Here is a 22,068-nt window from a genome sequence, read left to right on the forward strand (position 1 = left end):
GAACAGGAACAAGATTTGGAGTCTATGGACTTTAGAAATAAAATCTATTGTTTGGAACTCAATGTTATCTCTGAAGAAATTAATGAAGATTCTAGAGATAAAGTTATCAATGGCATGGATAATCTTCTGGACTGGAATGATGTGATGGAGCCCAATATAGAGAAAATCTATGGAATTAACTGCAGCCATGTGACAATGGAAAAACTTTCAAGAGATGACCCAGTGTATTTTGAAAAAAAGAACAGAGATATGATTTTACAGCAGTATTTCAGCAACCTATTCAGAATGGATGGCAAGAAAATATTTGGGATAGAGGTAATTCCCATCAGACTCTTACTATATGACTATGGCTTTGACAGCAAGATTATTATGGAATACTGATAATGGAAGATTGGATACTGAAATTACTGGACTTAACAAGACTACTGAAGATGGAAGATGGAAAATGGAACTAATAGGGATAATAGAACAATGGCTACTGAAATTACTGAACCTAACAGATTCTGATGTGATGGATTAATTGAAATGTTTATTTTGACTATGGTTATGACAATAAGATTATCATAATTAGTAATGAGATGGATTAATCGATATGCTTATCTGGAAAAAAAAATTGATAGATATATTTCTTAAAGAATTGAAACCTCTCTTTGACTTTTTGTGGAAAGAATAAAGTAATGTTTATGAGATTTGATGATTAAGTAAGATAACTACTGGAGGAAAGTGATTTTATAATATGACTTAAGAGACAGGATTGTTATATATTATAGACTTATAACTGATTTGATCTTTGACAAATGGGAAGTCAATATTTTACTCTTTATTTTTTATTTTTGTTTTTTTTTTTCTTTTTTTTTTTTTGTTTTTGTTTAACTATTTTTGATTTTGTTTTTTGTCTTTGAATGTTTTATGATTTCGTCTTGTATGTTTTATGAAAATCTGAATAAAAATTATTGAAAAAAAAAATCATATTCAGAGTGCTAATCAATGGTTTCTTCTCAACCTGGGGGGGGGTAACTAGCGGGCTACTATAGGGCTTTGTCTTGGACCCAGTGCTCTTCAACATTTTTATTAATGACTTGGATGAGGAGGGGCAGGGAATGCTTATCAAACTTGTAGATGATGCAAAATTTGGAGGAATACCTAATTCCCTGGAAGACAGAAACAAAATTCAAAGGGATCTTAATAGGCTGGAGCATTGGGCTAAAAACAGCAAAATGAAATTCAACAGGGATAAGTGTAAAGTTCTACACCTAGGAAAAAGAAACCAAATGCAGTTATTAAGATGGGGGATACTTGGCTCAGCAATACTACATGCAAGAAGGATCTTGGGATTGTTGCTGATCACAAACTGAATATGAGCCAACAGTGTGATGTGGCTGCAAAAAAGGCAAATGCTATTTGAAGCTGCATTAACATTTGGAGGCAATATGCCTCTGAAGGCCAGTTGCGCTTATTTATTTTATTTATCTATTAAACTGATATCCCGCCCTTCCTCCCTGAAGGGTCCTGCTTGCAGGCTTCCTATTACGGTTGGGGTGAGGAACTAGATGTTCTTATGTCCTTAAGGGAACCTGAAAACTACTGAAAGGTACCAGGAGAACAGATGGGCCCAACTCCTGCTGTGCAGCTCCCAGCACGGGCGGATGAAGCAGGGTGGCCAAGGCAAACTAAGACTCCAAGCCCTGGCCTGAGGCAGGATTGGACCAGATGCAAGGATCCGCTTCATTTACCCAGGAATGTTGGATGCAGACCCATGGGTGCTCTCTAGCCCAGTGCTGTCTGCACTGGCAGCGGCTCTCAGGGCTTCAGGCAGGGGTGTCTCTCAGCCCTACCTGGAGATGCCGCTGAGGACTGAACCTGGGCCCTTCTGCATGTGCAACAGTTTCCCTAAAAATAAAGTAAGATTCTAGTCCTTATGGTTCTGAATGAAGGGTGATTTAAACAGGGAGCTGCTTTATACTGAGTTAGGCCATTGGCCCATCTGGTTCAGCATCAGCACTGTCTACAGCGACTGGCAGCGACTGTCCATGTTCTCTACCACTGAGTTACGGCCATCTTCCCTTGATTTAAAAGGGGGGGACGGGCTCTGGCCTGCAGGTCCCCCAATATCACCTGCTCCACAGGCTCTTCTCAGGCGGGAGGGTGTTCAGCACTGGGCAGTCTCTGCTTGAGGAGAATTTTGAAAGTGCACATTGAGCAAGCTGGCAGCTGACCCAAGGCATCTCCTCAGGCCACTGACCCACAGACAAAGCCAGCTGGGGCCTCAGGTTGATTTGGCTGGTGGTGGTCAATGGCTCTTGACAGACAAAAAGAGGCTTCCTACTCTGCTGCGGGGGGCTTTGCACGCACACTGAGAGGTTTAACTTCCAGAGTCTTGAGTGGAGGCAACTCAATGCTGAAAAAAGACTAGAAACTTGTTAGCAGAGTTAGGTTTGGGATCAAGAGCAGACCCAGCGCTGATGTGTGTGTGTGTATGTGTGTGTTTGTGTGTGTGTGAGAGAGAGAGACTTTCCCTGTGAAGTAGCAGACTTTTACGCTGCAGCAATAACTGAGGATTCAGACTTAGTAAAATAAGGAACAGCTTGCTTCATTGAAGGAAATACACAATAGATAGGAAAGGGATTCTAGTTCTAGTAAACTACCTGCATTGGAGGTTCATGGACCTGACATGGCCTTTGCCCTCATGCTGCAGGTGAGAGAGACAAATCAAAGACATCTCTTCTCTTCCAGAGACAGCAAAGAAGCAGGATGGAGAGAGTTGGAAAGTGTGGTCAGCATTCCTAAGAGGTATCAGTTTTCTGGAAGGAAGATGAGCATATGACCAAAGGAAAGGCACAGCTTAGCAACCTGGAGGTCTCCTCTCTGTCTCCCTCCAGACATGGAAACACCCAAATCAAGTTGCATTTCCACAATTCCAACACAAGTGATGCTTAAAATGGAAACTGTGATTTATCAGGGACAGGGATTAGGAAACAGACATTGTTCCTGGGGAACCTGGCCTGGTTTTCCCTGCCTTCCATCTGCAAGATTCTTTCTTTATTTTAAGACCCACTCTGCACCCACCTGTTCCCGGGGCTGCCAGCTTTCTTTGGGTGGCAGCCAGAAATTCAAGACGTAGAACTTTCATTGTCACAGAGATGAGGGGACGGGCCTGTTCACCTGCTGAAGTTCCATACACACACAAACCCAGCTGGAAAAATCACATGGCAACCTCATCCTGCTATACATTTTGCTTATTTAAACATTTGGTTTTCAACAATCCAAGGAGCTGTGGCAGACATGGAACCACCAGCTTTCCACAATCAGAAAAGGAAGAGGGGGGGCCCAGGGTGTGAGAGTGTGTGTGTGTGTGATGGAATTTCCTCCCCCAAGGTGTGGTGATGGCCAGAGACTGCTGAGCCCCATCTCTCAGGCCTCTCTCTCTCTCTCTCTCTCTCTCAGGCCTCTCTCTCTCTCTCTCTGGCCTCTCTCTCTCTCTGGCCTCTCAGGCCTCTCTCTCTCTCTCTCTCTGGCCTCTCAGGCCTCTCTCTCTCTCTCTGGCCTCTCTCTCTGGCCTCTCAGGCCTCTCTCTCTCTCAGGCCTCTCTTCTCTCAGGCCTCTCTCTCTCTCTCTCTCTCTCAGCCCCCCCCCTCTCTCTCAGGCCTCTCTCTCTCTCTCTCTCTCTCTCAGGCCTCTCTCTCTCTCTCTCAGGCCTCTCTCTCTCTCTCTCTCTCTCAGGCCTCTCTCTCTCTCTCTCTCAGGCCTCTCTCTCTCTCTCTCTCTCAGGCCTCTCTCTCTCTCTCTCTGCAATCAGCCGCAGTCCAACCTGCTCCAGCTCCTGCCACCTGCAGCCTTCTGCTTCCAAACGAGATTCCAAACTGCTCTATCGGCCGCGATGCAAACCGCAGCCAGAAACGCCCATCGCGGCTGCTCCTCCCACCCAGCAGCCATGTGTGTCAATCACGCATGCATGCCTGAGGGGGACGTCCAAAAGCCGGAGATCAGCCTCTTCACACCAAATATGGCTGGAGGCCGGAGACGGCCCACTTTTGCTGGAGACTCCGGCAGAAAACCGGAGACCTGGCAACCCTAGTTTGGGGGTGACAGACAGACAGTTGGGCCGTTTGCTTCCCTGCCACTGTGCCTGATTTATTATGTGGATAAAGCAATTGCCTTTCTGCTGCTGTCTCCTGTCCCTTTTCATTTGGCTCTTGGGGGTGTAACGCCACATGGTGGTCAGTAATTATGCATGATCTCTACCAATAATGTAGTGATAACCTCGAACACAGGATAGGAGAAGTGTCCTAGGATCAAACAACTAAGCATTCAAAATCTCAGGCCTGGAAGATTCCCTTTAGAAAGAATGTTCATACAAATAATTCTATACTTTAAAAAGACTCATCCCATACAAAGCAAAATTAAATTGCACTCCTCTAAAACAGTACTTGAATTCCTATGAACGATAGTGCAGTAATTCACACCTTAGGAAAAGTACATAACTAAAAACATCCCTCAAACTTTGGGAGGGCATAGTATAATGGTAACGTGATTCAGGGATGGGGAACCTGTGGCCCTCCAGGTGTTGTTGGGCCATAACATCCATGATCCTTAATCATTTGCTGTGCTGGCTGAGGTGATGGGTGGTGGAGTCTAACAACATTGGGAGAACCACAGATTCCTCATTCTCTCTTAAAGTGAAGATGTTTCTACTGCTCAATGCATCCACAGACATTTTATATTTACCACATCGAAGGAATACATATAGCACAGAAAATTCTTTTCACTGACATTTGACCTCTGAGGGCTAACATACGTGTTACAGGTGGGTGCAACATTAGCCATTTGTTTGGTGAGTCACAAGTTCTGCATGCCCTCAAGTTGTTGTTGTTGCTGTTGCTGTAACTTATTAGTTGCTCACTAAAAAGAAGACTCTAAAGGACTTACAAAAATTAAGAGCCAAAGGCATAGCATAAAAACAAACATTATGCATTACAATAAATAAAACCATTACAATGACATGGCAAAACTTCAGTAGCAGAAAACAGTTAGTACTGGTTAGCAAATGGAGCCAGTGTGGTGTAGTGGTCAGATTGTTGGAGTAGGGCCTGGGAGACCAGGGTTCAAATCACCACTCAGCCATGAAGGTTGCTGGATGACCTTGGCCAGTCACAGTCTCAGCCTAAATTACCTCACAGGGTTGCTGTGAGGACAAAATGGAGAGGGAGAACTGTGTATGCCACCCTGTGCTCCTTGGAGGAAAAGCAAGATATAAATGCAGTAATAAATAAATAGGCAGCAGAAGTGATGAACTGTGATCAGTTGGATCGTTCACAAAATGAAAGGGCTAAAATCCATTGAAAAAGTCACAATGAATGTATACATTGGTAATAATGGTAAGGACCAAACTGCGTATATAAGAGATTATAAAAATTACTACTCTGGGGTTTTTTTATTAGTCCAAGAGCCTTCTAGCTACTTCAGAGACTAGTAAAAAAAAAAAGCCTTCTATTAAGCATGTTAGCAGATAAGAAACAAATCTCTCTGTCCTTCATCCGTCAGCCTGCTTGGTTTCCCTTGTCCTTCTCCTCTTCTCTGTGACCAGCATGGAAATACAGTACAGTAGAAGAGGAGGGGTGGGTCTCTCTGTTTCTCTTATAAATGCCTACTAGCCCAGATGGCTATGTTCTCCCTCTGAAGTAGTAAGCCTCCGAATGCCAGTTGCTGGGAATAACCAGTCGGAAGGGTGCTGTTATGTTCAGATCCTGGTTACAGGCTTCCCATAGGCATCTGGTTGGTCACTGTAACAACAGGAAGCTGGACTAGATGGCCCCATTAGCCTGATCCATCGGGGCTCTTCTTATGTTACTCTACCACACCTCTGCCTTTCTGGACTGGTTGTGAGGGAAGGGGCTTGCCTTCCTCCCTGGCTAGGAAAGAAATCAAGTGGGCTGGTGGAGGAAGGCCAGGTGACCTGTACCTCCTCCACTAGTCTGCTCATTCACCTGCATGGAATTCCTTGTTTCCTGTAACTTCTAAGCAAATGAATCTGCATTGCAATGAAGCTAAGTATAACAGTAGCAATGGAAGGGTGCTTTGAATAAGGGGGAGAATGCAGAGCTTGGAAAAGTTACTTTTTTGAACTACAACTCCCATCAGCCCCAGCCAGCATGGCCACTGGATTGGGCTGATGGGAGTTGTAATTCAAAAAAAGTAACTTTTCCAAGCTCTGGGAGAAGGATAATGAGCCCTTCCCTTGCTAGCAAGTTTCACACTGAAATTCCCCCTAGCAGTTCAGCTGCCTTCCAGATCTACATTTACGTTGGAGGCATGGCTCTGAAACCCCATGTGGAGAAAAGCTACTCAGAAAGTGCAGGGGGGAAACAGCCCACAAGGGAAAGACCAAGTACCCCCACCTTGCTTCCTCACTTGCAAAGTGGAGTGCTTTACAGCCAAGAACTTACTCCATCTCTTAATAGCTGTTACTTCCCTTAAACTTTTTAAGTACCGTAGCAATCATTCAGTACATTCATTTGACTGCACTATAGCTCCTTATGATAGTTCCAAATAGTCACTGCCCCTTCCAAACAGAAAATAAATGTTATGCTTCAATTTGGATTCCCGCATTGAGCAGTGGGTTGGACTCGATGGCCTTATAAGCCCCTTCCAACTCTATGATTCTATGAAATTCTGTCCATGAATGTCAGGGTGTTTCAAAACATTAGCCTAGAATCCATCTCTTTGACATCTGGTTTTTCTATATGCACTGATTCTCTCTCTCTGTCTCTCTCTCTCTCTCTGTCTCTCTCACACACACACACGTGTGTGGGTTGTTAGTCCATTAGGGCAAATAGGACACTGCCCCACCAACCTCCATCTGCCCTCAGGCAGCCCTCACCTGTCTCCCTTCTTACTAAATCCAGTTCAGGTGGTGGCACTGCTGGTCAGCTTTTTCCAGCTCAGTCTCGGTGTTGCTATTATAGAACTTGGTCAGGAGGATGACAGGGACAAAACTAGAATTAGTTGGCTTATTGAAGACCTTCCTCTTCCAACAAGCCTTTTAAGTTGAGACCTTATCCCAGTCTGCGTCTGTGTTGGAAGTGCTTTTTAATATGTTTTTAAACCTTTTTATAAAACAATATGGTTTTAACCTTTTTTTAAAGATGTCTTGAAAGCTTTTAAAAAAATGTTTTTAAAGATGTTTTGTTTTAATGTATTTTAAAGTCTGTTTTTATGATGTTTTAAAGTGTTTTTAGTGCTTTTGTTTGCCACCCTGGGCTCCTGCTGGGAGGAAGGGTGGGATATAAATCAAATAATAAATAAATAAATAATATGATCCACTCAACTACAATCTGAAATGGCGCAAACACAGGTTCCCCTTTTTAACAGTGTGTTAACTAGGCCAGGAAGTCTAGGTTTAATGGAAACCATAATACATAGCCCATCTCTTAGCCTCACTAAGAGCGTTGGAGCAGAACTAAGAGCTGGTCCACGTATCCAGAGACATGTGTGAATCAGTCATCACAGATCAAACATCAGAGACTGAACTCTGATGTTCATAAATTCATCTGCCTGGCATCATCAAGTGCTGCATAGACAAGGGCTGTACTCGCATGTGTTAAGCAGCCATTATTTGAGACTAATTCTAGTCATATTGATTTGAATGGAATTTAGTCATGACTAATGGTGAGTTCTTACCTTACCCTGTAAGCAGCATTGTTCTTTTCCATGCCACCAGTAGAAGGTGAGAAGCCCAGAATCATGTGGAAAGAGACTGTCCCAATAGCTCCTCCTCACATTAATATCAGCCTTAAAACTGATTTAAGAGTGTGTGGGAAGAGCTTCAAGGTGGGTTCCTCCCACGTGGTCCAGGGATTTTCAAATTTCACAGTGGCATGGGAAGAAGTGGCACTGCAGAAATTCCCACACCACTGAAGTGGAATAAGAGATATGCCTAAGGGCTCTTTCAAATACATCCACAGCCTATACAGGAACTGCTTCTCTAGCCACTATCTCTTTGGAAGTATGTATGTAAAAATCATAACTACCTGGATGCAGTCCATTGCTTGGGTGTTTCCTAACTGAAGTTTCCTAACTTCATGCTGCAAGGAGAGAAGATGATGATTGGATGACAAATGGTTTGTCTGTTTATTTCAAAAATGTGTACTCCACTAGCATGTATAAAGCACATCACTCCGGTATTGGATCACACTACGAAGATAGCTACCACATAACTGGTGTAGCCGAGGTCAGAGCTTGGAAGTAACTAGTTACAAGCCACAAATTACTTGTAATTTATTACTTTTTTGGGTAACTTCACTACATTTTGCTGGTAATAGAACGAGTAGTAACTTCATTACTTTTGAGGAGTGATTGTAATGTTTCCAGCATTACTTTTGCACATTACTTGGGGGAGAGCAGGAGAAGACTTCTGCTCCTCTGATTTGTGAATAAAAATCATGTGCTTCAAATTGGGCTTCTGTGCAGCGTTGTTCTCCCTTCATGCTCTATGGGTACTCAGATGTGCAGCAGCCAAGGCCAGCACCTTGTAGGCAATTTTTTTTTTTAAAAAAGTAACTAAAATGTAATTGTAGCAAATTTGAGTAAAAGTAAAGTAATCGGTTACTTTCAGAGCAATTGTAATTGTGACGGTAATTACTACTTTGGGGGCATGTAACTGTAACTGTAATTTATTACTTTTTAAAAGTGATTTCCCAAGCTCTGGCTGAGGTGGGGAAACCTTTTCAGCCCAGGGGCCACATATCCTCATAGGCAACCTTCTAGGGACTGCATGCCAGTGGTGGGTAGAGCCAGAGGCAAGTGGGTGGAGCAACTGATGGGATTTAGTAGGCTATATTCCAACAACACTGACTCAGAGGTTTCTACAGACATGTACCCCACATCTCTCTATCCTCCATCCAGGCAAGCAAGTGTCAAGGCAAAAGCATCTGAGGAAGGTGTGGATTAAGGCTGGTGAGGCTGTGGTCTGGGGAATGCACTCAGTGCCAGATAAACAAGCCTGAGGGGATGTATTTGGCCACTGGACCTTAGGTTCCCCACCCACTGTGTGTGTGCGTGCGCGCGCATGCGCACATGCTTGTCATATATATGAACAAGAGAAGACCTTCCCATTTTTCATATTCATATATAGTGCAAGTCTCTCCTTCAATGACTTAATATGTCTTTATCATATGGTTCCCTTGGGTCAGGAAATAGGACTTTTTAATTTTGCAAACTATCTATCCCTTCGCATACTTGAGGTAGATACAATGTTAACACGATAAAATGGAGTTCTCTTTTGAAGCTTGTTATTGTTTTTGGTATTATTTTTTTAATAAGAGGAAAATAACCCTGAAGAAACCTATTACAATTTGTATTTTCCAATCAGTTTGCAAACTTCTACAGTCTTGTGAGGGGAGGAAAAGGCCCTCATGTTTCCCTGCTGAGAGAAGGCTTCTGGAAGTGACATGAGCAAAGCCTCCAGATACGGCCAAGCAGGCTCACTGTTAATCACCCCTTAATGCCTGGCTCTGGTTCATGTGATCCTAACAAGCATTTGAATGGTCCCTTGGGCTGATTTGCATGTTCATCTTCTGCCGCGGGAGGAAAAAATGCCCTTTCTCTGCCACATTGGTGAATTTCTGTCAAGTTGTAAACTAAGGGCTTATTTAGAGATATATGGGATTTACCCAGAAGTGTCAGAATGCTAGAGGGACTGCGCCAGCTCATTGGTTGGAAATGAAGGTGTATTCACTGAACACATATATAGGGCCAATTGCATATCCTATTGAAGTCCATGGCACAAGTCCCACTGCCTTTAATTGGATTTAAATCGAGTTCTTGGCACATTTCTACATTAAGGCTGATCTCCAAATGCTTTTCTTAATGAACAGAATTCATTCACAATCTATTATAAGATGTTCAAGGTTTAAGATTATCAGCAAACAACTTCTCAAGTAAACTGGATGGCTTCTTTTAAAGAAGTAAATATTCTTTTTCATCAATATTATCCATTAGATGGTTTGCCAACATTACCCATCCTGATTCTCTGGAATGTTTTTCTTGGGCCTGTAGAAAGACCAAAGTGTGGTTTAACTGGGCTGATTTCAAAAACAATAACATGATAAAACTGTTTCTAGACTGTACTACTTCATGCTAGAGTTTGAATAATCTCTCTCTCTCTCTCACACACACACACACACACTCACTCACACATGTGCACACACATATATAGAGTCCCAGCACACAGAAAGGTAGTATGTAGGAAACATGACCTAGATGTCAGAGAGGTCATCTTCTCTACATATTTTGAGATCTCTACATCTCTCTGACAGTTACTTTTCCATATGCAAGGAATTGTTTGGATATAGGGGCATATGCAACCATTCCTGCACTATGAATTAATACAACCCAGTAACCTTATTACAATTTAATCTGTTGTTTGTGTAGACTACCTCTTAAACAACACCATCTACTGGAACTTCTTTCCTAAATACCAATATGGTGCCACCGCTCTCTCTCTTCAAATCCCTTCTTAAAACCAACTTTCCCCATATTTTTAATGAGAAACACACACACCTCTCTTTATTCACAATACATTTTATATATGTGTAGCTGCATACACTCATATTACTCACCTTAATAATAAATGATGATAATAATTTATAGACATTATCACATTCTAGCTCTAAGGTTGGCCAACCAGCCAAGTTCCCCCAATAGTTTTTCATGCATATCCAGGTACAAGAATGACTTATTCAGAAGTACTTTCTGTTCTGTTTCTGTTCCTGTTGCATCCCTGCCAAGCATTTACCCATTCTTTTTACATGCAAATTATTTCAGTAGGCTGCTTGGTTGATTATCAAGTGATCAGTTGTCACACAAATTCATGTACTAATACCAGGAGTGTTGCTTCCTATCAAGGAAAAACATGGCAAAGATCACCAGGGTACACACTGCTGCCACTTTATCATACTATTTTATTTAACCGACATTACTATGAGTTTGGATGTTCTGTGTAAGCCCATATATAATAGTCAAACAAACTGGCCAGATTTTAACATTTCCCCCCTGGTTCATTGATATTTCCTTGTCTTATGGTGCCAGGTTTTCAAAGTATTCAGCTTTTGAGGACAAGCAACAATCAAATGAACATGGCACACAGAAAAAAATCACTTCAAGAATCAGATTGGCAAGGGCAGCTTACAGATGACAATTTATGGCAGAGAAGAGAAGCAACCCCAATATTGTTTTAATAACGTGACAACTACAAATATAGGAAAGCTGAAGAAAATCCTAACAGAGCTGTCAATGATTTTTTTCCCCATAAAGTAAAATTTGGAAGGTCGTGTGCAGGCAATCCAGTGGTAGGACTTTCAAGAGACGTTAAAAGGATTCCTATTATGATGGGAGGAGGAGCACTACATATCTCTAAATTGCCACCAAATTTCTACCTAAAATGGAACTTGAGAAGGAGAATACTGATCAGGTGAAATATTGTAGGAATTTCTAGGAAGTTAAACAGTACAGGCATAGCCCGCTTAACGTCGCTTCACTTAACGTTGCCTCGCTATAGCGTACATGCTGTATACATCCCCATATCCTGCTTAACGTTTGCGCGCTTCGCAATAACGTACATGATGACGCTGCCATCTAGTGGTGATTGTGTGCAGTACAAGTGAAGACAATTGCTTCACTTAAAGTAGATTTTCACTTAAAGTATACTCTCCGGTCCCATTGCGAACGTTAAAGCAGGGTATGCCTGTATTTATAATGTTCAAGAAAATTCTGATGGGAAGGGGCAACATTTCACACACCTGGGCTCCTACTGGGAAGAAGGACAGGGTATAAGTCTAATAAATAAATACCATGTAAACTGACTAAGGGCAAAGTGGCCAATAATTGGCTGGGGAAATGAATTTGGAAACTGATGACTGTGGCACCACCTCTGCTTTTCCCTGTAACACATGCCGTTCAACAGCACTCTTAGGCTGCCTACAGTAACTCTTCCATCCCTACCGGGACAGTGGCAGGGAGAAAGTTCAAATAGAAAGAGAAGAACAGAAAGGAAGGGAGGCTGCAGAAGGTGGGTAGGCTTATAGCACCCACACCCCACCCTTTGGCATCCACAATGCTCTCCCAGAGCCAAAGAAAGGCTCAGTTTGACCTTGGTCTGCTAGTTCTGCCGGGACCTTCCTTTTAAATAGTGCCTTTCCCTATAGCCTTACCCATCAACATCATTTTCATTAGCTGTCACACTTAAGGTCAGTATTTCTCCTCTTCATGCCAGTTTCGTCCAGCTGTGGCACAGTGACTTTTTAATCTTAGTAAGCCTTAGTAAGGCATTAGGCCAAGAACTCCCACAAGACAATCAGGAATTCAGAACATTTATTGCAAGAGCTGAATAATTGTAAATAACGTTGAACTGGCAAAGCAGTAACAAGGATAACTGTTTAGATATTTATTCGGTCAAAGTCATCAAACACCCCTCACAAACTGACATAAGTACTGCAATAAGCAATGCACCCCTAGCCCATTTTATGCTCGTATATTGTGGAGGAATATTTTTGTGTGTGTGTGTTTATTTTAAGACTGATGTTTAACTGTGGAATAAGATATTTTTTATTTTTTTTCTTTAAGGACTCCCCCCCCCTATGTTGCATGCTATTTGTTTAAATTGTCTGTCATGCCTTAAGAAAAAAAACGCCTAAGAATGTTCAGATTAGGATTTATTAGACGTGCAATTTAGATCTTATTAACATTAGGAGTCACTTTGCTAGTTTGAGTCAAGTGACACAACACTGGTACCCGCCAGGCATTGACCAACTATGATAACAAACAGTTAAACAGCAAGAATTAGAAACTGAACCCTTTCATTTCCCCCAACTAGCCTACCAGGAGAATGCTTGGTTACATCATGAAGGCACAACACATTAAATATTTTGTGGCTATGATCTAAAAACACTTGTGTTACTACAACATCAATGCAGATGAAGATCAACACAACCGCTGCCATTTGAGCAATACAAACTGTCTTAGGTATAGACACACAGCCCAATTTTTTAAAAAAAAACAGTCAGTAGATATGAAAATGCTGGGTACAATACGAATTTCTCCTGCACAAGTTCCATTGAAATAAATGGGCACAGGCACCTTCCATTCAGTTCAGTGGAGCTCATACAGTCGAACTTCTCAGCTGATTGTGCCCTTTATCCTCCACCTAATTTTGATTAATATTATTCTCTGGTGTGATGACAGCTAACATCAATTCAGCTGCTATCACGGTTGAGGTTCTGTTTTTCTCCCTTTGCTTTGCAAATCAAAATAATAATAAAAATAAATTGGCTAAAATTTCAAAGCCCTTACTTCAAGCACATTTTTTTTTCAAAATTGGCAAATAGGTTTAATTGGCAATTTTTTAATCGCACTAATAGTAAAGTAAAATATCCCCCCCCCATTTTTCCTCAGTTTTTAACACAAGTGTTTTGAGTTCCTTGGAACATTGTGTGTCAGACAGACTACCAACACAGAAGCACCATCACCAAAAGAAACAAAATGATAGTAAAAAAACAACAGGAAGCAAATGAAATAAAGTAGAAAAAAAGCAACTGTGAAACACAGAATTATGCTACAGTGGGGTTTTTTAGGTGAACGTTATTACACAAAAGTCGTTACTAATAATTGATTCTATTTACAAGTACTTGAACACTGATTGACTTAACAAGTGTCCACTAGCGTCGTTAATAGCACAGTAGGTTTAATGTTTGTAATTTTAGTTGTTTGTTTCAGTAAAGATGTCAAGTATAGCAGTCCCAGCACAAGATCAATGGCAACAATAACACAATTTCCTAATTGGATATGCTTTCTAAGAATTGCAATCCACCTTTTCTCACACACACACTCACTTTCTCTCACTCTCCATATGTATCTTCCACTGTTCACAGCAGCAGTCCAGGGTCAAAAAACAAAGGAACGTGAACAAATCCCCACCCATTATCCCAAATAAATTGAAAAAATTAAGATTGTTTGCAAACTGGAGAGATTCTCTGTAAGAGTTTGATTATTTCTATTTAACAAAACCACACAACTAGGAGAAATGCTGTTTTGTGTTGCAGTTCCATGGAGCTACCACAAAGTTATGCATATCTCTGCTATGTGACGCATAGTTCTAGAGGTCTACTCAGTACATAAAGCTCTGACACACACACACACAGTATTAGCAAGTCTAACTAGGCTAAAGTCACTGTTCCAAAGAAGGCATTCCTTATAGCTGGTTCTCCTTTGGACTTTCCACTGGTCCTGATGCTTGCTTAAAGGATTTCAAGTTAGCCAAAGGAATGTCAGTCATGTGATTGCCAGGGTTGAAATGACCTTCACCTGAGCCGAACTGCTTTCGGTCACTGAACTGGTTTCTGTTGCTGTCTTCTTTCCAGGTTCTTGTCAATGTATGTCCATTCACCAGTTTGTCTTTCTTAACCCATTCCTTCTGAGGTGCAAAGGTGGAGAGTGGAGACTTTGGCTGCTGGTATGAACCCAAAGTGGGAGGCATCCAACAGTTGTCTGAGTGACCCAGGACCAGGCATTCTTGAGTGCACATTTCAGTAGCTTCGGCTAATCCTCGAGGGCCAAGAGGTCCATCTGTGGTGAGATGCAGGCACAGGCAGAACACAGAAGGGGCAGGGTGTAGAAAAAAGAGAGAAAGGGGTGGTTAGCTTTTTGTATATAAAAATGTATTACTTATTCATTTAAAATATAAATTCCTCACCTGACTAGTTTATTCAGCTCTGCAAACAACTTACAACCAATAATAACACAATAAAAACAACATCACACACTAAGAAGTCATATAAAATATTTTACAACAGTCTATTTAATTCTTCTTCAACTAGAAACCACAAAGACCCTTCAAAATAGGAAGGATTGTACAAATCTCCAAAAAAACTGGAAGGGGGCTGGCCAGACAGGCTTCTTGGGGAAGGAGTTCCAGTGACTAAACATTACTTAGATTTCTTGAGATCTTATAGCTGCCTCCATGGGAAGAGGAGGTAAGGTGTCCTCTTAAAGCAAGTATTGTGAAAATCAGGGTGGGAACTAGCATTCAATATGAGCACTTTGAACTGATCTTGAACATATTGGTAACCCAAAGCAGCTTCCTCCAGGTGAAAGTTATATGATCACTCCGCTGAACTCTAGATAGGAGCCTCTAATTGTGGCCATATGCACCTTCAGCAGTTTCCAGACAGCACATTGCAGCAGCCCTCCATATAGCACATTGCAATAATTCAGCTATTAAAGCTTGATATCTTCCTGGTTTAAACTATAAACTATAAATAAATAAAATCAACCTCCACAAGGACCCTTCATATCCATGAAGGGCTGATGCCTAATGTTTTGGCCACTGTTCATCTCATGAGTTTAAGTGAGCAGATGCCCTGAGTGTGGCTGGTTACTCTTTGGGGAGTCAGAAAATAATTGCTTCAAGCTTTGCCTCACTGGCTGTAGCTGAGCATGTTTTTTGCCTTCCCCAGGGTGCTGTTCTGTGAGGGAGACAGCAGAACACAAGAAGAGCCTGCTGGTTCAAGCTAATGACCCATCTAGTCTAGCAACCTGTTCTCACCATGGCTAATCCGACACCTATGAGAAGCCCACAAGCAAGACCCTGCACCCAGCAGCGTTCTTCCCCTTTGAAGTTTCCAGCAACTGGTACTCTGACCATGGAGACATAGCACAGCCATTGTGGCTAGTAGCCACTGATAACCTTATCCAAATTTGCCTTATCCCTTTTTAAAGCCATCCAAGCAGGTGGCCATCACTATTTTTTGTGGGAGCAAATTTCATAGTTTAACTATGTGTTGTGTGAAGAAGTACTGTCTTTTGTCTGTCCTGAATCTTCCAACATTCAACAGTCCTCCAACGTTCAGTTTCAATGGATGAGAGGGAGAAAACCTTTCTCCACTTTCTCCACACCATGACTAATTTTATACACTTCTGTCATGTCATCTCTTAGGTACACACCCTGTTCATCTTTGTAAGTAGGTTAGGGTTGCCAAAAAAAATGATGCCTCAGGACTGATCTGGTGGCTCAGACTGATCTGGTGGCTGGTGGAACAGCCAAGCTAAATCTCATGGGTGTACAGACAGGTTAGCTTACTGTCCTCATCATTGGTCTGGTTTGGTTTTTGTTAGAAGTTTGAAAGTTATTGAAGAAAATAAAGTTTTGGCCTATTTAAATCCAGTATGGTGTCCATCTCTTGATTCCCATTGGCAATGCTATAGTAGATTTTAATCATATCTAAAATAAAAGCTATTGAAATAATGTCATTCCTAAATATTCAGATAAAATAGTAACATGCAATCTTTGGGTTTGCTGTGAAACAACCGAACTGAGTTATCAAACAATTGGGTCAATGCTGCCCTCAGTCCTGAAAAATGTTTGCCACCTCTGGCATAGGAGGTCCATATCAGCATGGAGACAATGTCACTCACCCTTAGAGGTAAGCAAATTTGTCACTATTGGTTTCTCTCCATGTCTCATTTTTCCAATCTTAAACTTAGTTTTCCAAATTTCTGCAGCAGTTTGTGAAACCTCACAAAAAATTGACAGCATTTTGGAGGACATTGTTCCTAGTAGTCACTTTTGCATGCATATTTGCCTAATGTTCACATTTTTGCAAGCAATTTTCCCTAATAAAATTCATTTTATGTTGTTTTTACTAATATATGTCTTCTTCATACAAATGGAATATATGTATTTTAAACACTTTTTATTGGAGAACTGCACTGGAAAATTCAGAGACATACAAATTTTAAAGGATAGCTGCACTTTAGTTTATATTGTTTCAGGAAGTGCAAATTCTCTAGATTAGGATTAAAATGCAAACCTCACCAAATTTGATTCACATCCTTACCAACCCTGTCCCTCTTGCTTGGAACTGTCAGAACCATATCTCCATTAATGCACCTGGATTTACCATCAAGTATATCAACCACATATTTACCATCAACCACAGTTACTTGGAGCATACCATTCAAACAAAAACATTTGTCTGATTGGAACTTCAGAAAGAAATCTTAGCCAAAAGATGGAGCCTGCGTAGAGAACACTTAATCTAGCCTATTTGCTTCTGGCCCCCTTTAGGATGCACACCTTAATGTGGTGAGGGACTTTGAGAGTGTTGAAGAATCTGAAACCAATGCCGTCAGGAGTCTAGAACAAGAGGATAGACTCCTAGCAGGGGCACCCAAGGAATAATGGTCAAAGCTGAGACACCAGACTAAGAGGCATCCAAACTCAGAGGAAGGCAATGGTAAACCACCTCTGAATACCTCTTACCACGAAAACCCTATGAACAGAGTATCCAAAATGCAACATGAGATAGTGCTGGAAGATGAGACCCCCAGGTCAGAAGGCACTCACCGAGCTACTGGGGAAGAACAATTGACAAGTACGAGTAGCGCTGTGACTAATTATGCAGCTGGGTCAAAACCAAAAGGAAACCCAGAGGCTGATGCACACAGATGTGAAAGCAGAGTCTGGAGTTGTACGACGCACACAATAGGAACATGAAATGTGAGAAGCATGAACCAGGGAAAGTTAGAAATTGTCAAGGAAGAAATGGAACACATGAACATTACAATACTTGGCGTGAGTGAATTAAAATGGATGGGAATGGGACATTTCCAGTTAGGCAACTACAAAATATTTTATGCAGGAAATGAGAAATCAAGAAGAAGCGGGGTTGCTTTAATAGTGAGAAGTGATGTAGTAAAAGCAATTAGGAGCTACAACGCAAGGTCTGAGCGAGTGATATCAATGAGATGAACTGGGAAACCTATTAACATAACCATCATCCAAGTCTACGCTCCAACGGCAAATACAGAAGAAGAAGGAGACATGTTACGCAGAAGTACAGGAGGAAATTGATCACACACCAAAACAAGATATGATGATAATCATGGGGGACTGGAATGCAAAAGTAGGGAACATAGAAGAATTAGGAATTGTGGGAAAATGTGGCTTAGGAGACAGAAATGAAGCAGGAGAAAGACTTATTGAGTTCTGTGAAGCCAATAATTTGTTTCTTGCAAACACATTTTTGAGCAACCTAAAAGACGACTGTAGACATGGACATCACCAGATGGTCAATATAGGAATCAAATTGATTATATAATTGGCAACAGAAGATGGAGAAGTTCCATACTTTCTGCAAAAACAAGACCAGGAGCAGACTGTGGTACAGATCATGAACTGGTCATATCGAAAATCACAGTAAAGCCAAAGAAGAAGAACAGAGCAATCACAATGACAAAATACAGTTTAAATAACATCCCAGAAGAATATAAAGATTTGAGGCTTTAAACTTAGTTGACAGAGAACCAGAAAAACTATGGAATGAGGTCAGAGACATGATCAGGGAAGAATGCAAAAAGACAATACCTCTAGTTAAAAAGAGAGAAAGACCTCAATGGATGACTGAAGAAATTCTTAAAATGGTTAAAGAGAGAAGGAAAGCAAAGAGAGAAGGAAAGCAAAAGCAAATGGAGATAGAAACACGGTCAGAACCCTAAATGCAACAATACAGTGACTAGTATGTAGAGACAAAGAAAACTAATATGATAGTTATTGTATAGAAATAGAAGAAGACAACAAAAAGGGAAGAACAAGAGCCCTATTCCAAAAGATTAAATTAAAGGGAAATTTAAACCAAGAGTAGGGATGTTGAATAATTAGCAGGGGAACACACTGACTGACTGAGATGAAACAAAAGGAAGATGGAAGCAGAACTCTATAAAAGAGATGCAAGGATGACAGATTCATTCACGGAGGAACCATATGATGAAGAACCAGAAATTTTACAATGCGAGGTAAAAGCTGCTCTTGAAATACTAGGAAGAAACAAATCACCAGGAACAGGTGGCATACCAATAGAGTTGCTACAAGCTACTGAGACTGACTCTGTCCAAATTTTGACAAACATTTGCCAAGAAATATGGAATAATAAACAATGGCCCGCAGACTGGTAGCATTCAATATATATATCCCAATTCCAAATCGCAAACATATGTTGGATAATGTTGGATAATGGAACGGAGCAAGGAATTTCAGAAGAAAATCACCCTGTGCTTTATAGATTACAGCAAAGCCTTTGACTGTGTAGATCATGAAAAACTATGGAATGCTTTAAAAGAAATGGGGGTGCCACAGGATCTGATTGTCCTGATGTGCACCCTATACTCTGCACAAGAGGCTACTGTAAGGACAGAATATTGAGAAACCGATTGGTTCCCCAATTAGAAAGGGTGTGATACAGGGGTGTAGGTTATCACCCTATTTGTTTAATCTGTACGCAGAACATATCATATGGAAAGTGGGATTGGACCAAGATGAAGGAGGTGTGAAAACTGAAAGGAGAAATATCAATAATTTAAAATATGCAGATGATACCATACTACTAGCAGAAACCAGTAATGATTTGAAATGAATGCTGATGAAAGTTAAAGAGGAAAGCACAAAAGCAGGACTACAGCGGAATGTCAAGAAGGCTAAAGTAATGACAACAGAAGATTTATGTAAATTTCAAGTTGACAATGAGGACACTGAACTTGTCAAGAATCAATACCTTGCACAGTCATTAACCAAAATGGAGACAACAGTCAAGAAATCAGAAGAAGGCTAGGACTGGGGACGGCAGCTGTGACAGAACTAGAAAAGATCCTCAAATGCAAAGATGTATCATTGAACACTAAAGTCAGGATCATTCAGACCATGGTATTCCCAATCTCTATGTACGGATGTGAAGGTTGGACAGTGAAAAAAGCGGGTAAGAGAAAAATCAACTCATTTGAAATGTGGTGTTGGAGGAGAGCTTTACGCATACCATGGACCGCAAAAAAGACAAATAATTGGGTGTTAGAAGAAATTAAACCAGAACTATCACTAGAAGCTAAAATGATGAAACTGAGGTTATCATACTTTGGACACATCATGAGAAGACATGATTCACTAGAAAAGACAATAATGCTGTGGAAAACAGAAAGGAGTAGAAAAAGAGGAAGACCAAACAAGAGATGGCTTGATTTCATAAAGGAAGCCACAGAGCTGAACTTACAAGATCTGAACAGGGTGGTTCATGACAGATGCTGTTGGAGGTTGCTAATTCATAGGGTCGTCATAAATCATTATCGACTTGAAGGCACATAACAACAAAGATATTTATAGTGCAATCCTATGCATGTTTTCTCAGAAGCAAGTTGCAATGTATTCAATGGGGCTTACTCAAACAGGCATGTACTTTACTCACCCAACCCAAAATTCAAAATTGTGCCACTTTAAGCTGTTTTGCCACTGTTTATATTTTTTATGGTTATTGGATTTTATTTCTTACTGTGAGCTGATTTGGTTTCCAATTGGCAACCATACGTCATAGGGTTGTTGGAAAGACTCCATATACCACATACACTGGAGATGTAAAAATACATTCACCCCATATAATTGTTTATTGTCAAAACCAGTTGGTAATTGCAGAACATTTTTTTAAAAAAATCAGTATTAGTTTCCTACATAATAAGAGCAGTGATTCTATGTAAACCCTGCCTAATTGCTTTAAAAAATAGGATTGTAGGGGAAGAGAAAGATTTACTACACAAACACAATTCTTTGCTATGCTCATTCAAAAGTCTCATTAATTTACTGCACAATCTTAACCATGTCTACTCAAAAGTAAGTCCCATTGAATTTAATGGGGTTTACTCTGGATATGTGGGATTAGCATTGCAGCTTTATTCCCAGAAAAGTGAGTATTGGTTTAAAGCTTCATATTGGAAAGGTTTCCAAACCACTGCCCTCTTCAGCAGCCCAGGAAAATTTCGCTTGGTTGACTCTTGCACACAAGAGAGAAAAACACTAAAAACTATATACTTACTCAATTTATGAGATTTTCAGATAAGAAGGAAAAGAACAACAGTTTTCTGGCCTTGCAGTGAGGTCTTACTATTGCCTGGAGGTCAACCAATCATAACTCTGACTTCACTTATTGGCTACAAACCTGAAAGGGTGGGCTTAGAGCAGCGAGCTATGAGCTCATTAAACAGAAGTTGAGGAAAGGGGGTTGCTGATGTTTTGGTGTATATATCATGAACCAGATCGCCTAGAAACTTTTTTTAAAGAAAGGTAAGAGTCCAGAGATTAAGGTAACTCACCCTGAGACCCAGAGAGGATCCCAAAAATCCAGAGTCTCTGGGCAAAAAAACGGAGACCTGGCAACCCTATCTAGCCCTGAGTTTTTCAATGCTATCAATAAACTCAGTCATGACTGTCAAGAACAGCTAACTTTGGTCAAGCTGAAATGGGTCTACCAGAGAGAATTCTGGGAGCCTGTGGATCCCTGGGACACCCTACTGAGGGAGATCCATGGCTCAGCGCCAGACAGACAATTTGCAACATTGAAAGAAGAACCTTAGCTGTTATCTCTTATCTTCTTCCTGAGTTCAAAAGTCAGGAAGAGAGGGTGTTGTAGATCAGGACCCCTGGGTGGAGCTGTCAGGCCCCCTTATCTTTAAAGAAACTGATCACGGCAGGGGCGGAATAGGGCTAATTGCCCCCCTCCTTGTTAACCGTTAAACTCCATAAAAATGAAGGATGTTCTTTCAGTTGTTGTTTCCTATTTCCATCTATCTCAACTCACTGAAGTTTACTGGGAAAAGCCATTGGAGACCAGGCTATTCTAATGTGAGTATAGGATCATAGCTTAGCAAGCTCTTTGTTATGTTTTTTGGTCTGTATTGAATCTCGCACCTTTGTTATGCCAATGTATCTCTTGTAGCCCTGCTGAGGGCGACTAGCTTTGAGGAAGCATCTGCTGCTCTCTTTTTTATATATACTTTTCTTTTAAATAAACTACCCTTTTGTAATTGGTGTGTATTGCTTGAAACTAATTATTCTAAATCCAGTCTTTGACCGATGGACGCTACTGAGTACTGTTGATTAATGTGGGTTAATACCCTTAGAACTCACATAGCTCTCTGAGATCCCCTTTCTCAGAGAAGGGAGCTAGAAAGAGGGGTGGTGGCAGTTCTACCATAGATTTAATC

At 41.1% G+C, this 22,068-nt stretch overlaps 1 protein-coding gene across 1 annotated transcript in view; it reads right to left on the reverse strand.

Annotated features, from left to right (window-relative positions):
• Positions 1–12,291: 12,291 nt before the first annotated feature.
• Positions 12,292–22,068, reverse strand: part of LOC133386222 (protocadherin-9-like) — a 720,712-nt gene continuing 710,935 nt past the window's right edge. The window contains exon 5 of the mRNA XM_061629963.1: positions 12,292–14,616. Within this exon, the coding sequence (XP_061485947.1) occupies positions 14,243–14,616 (374 nt within the window). The 3' untranslated portion in view covers positions 12,292–14,242. The remainder of the gene's footprint in view (positions 14,617–22,068) is intronic.

The sequence above is a fragment of the Rhineura floridana genome, chromosome 5 (assembly GCF_030035675.1).
Source record: "Rhineura floridana isolate rRhiFlo1 chromosome 5, rRhiFlo1.hap2, whole genome shotgun sequence".
NCBI lineage: Eukaryota > Metazoa > Chordata > Lepidosauria > Squamata > Rhineuridae > Rhineura > Rhineura floridana.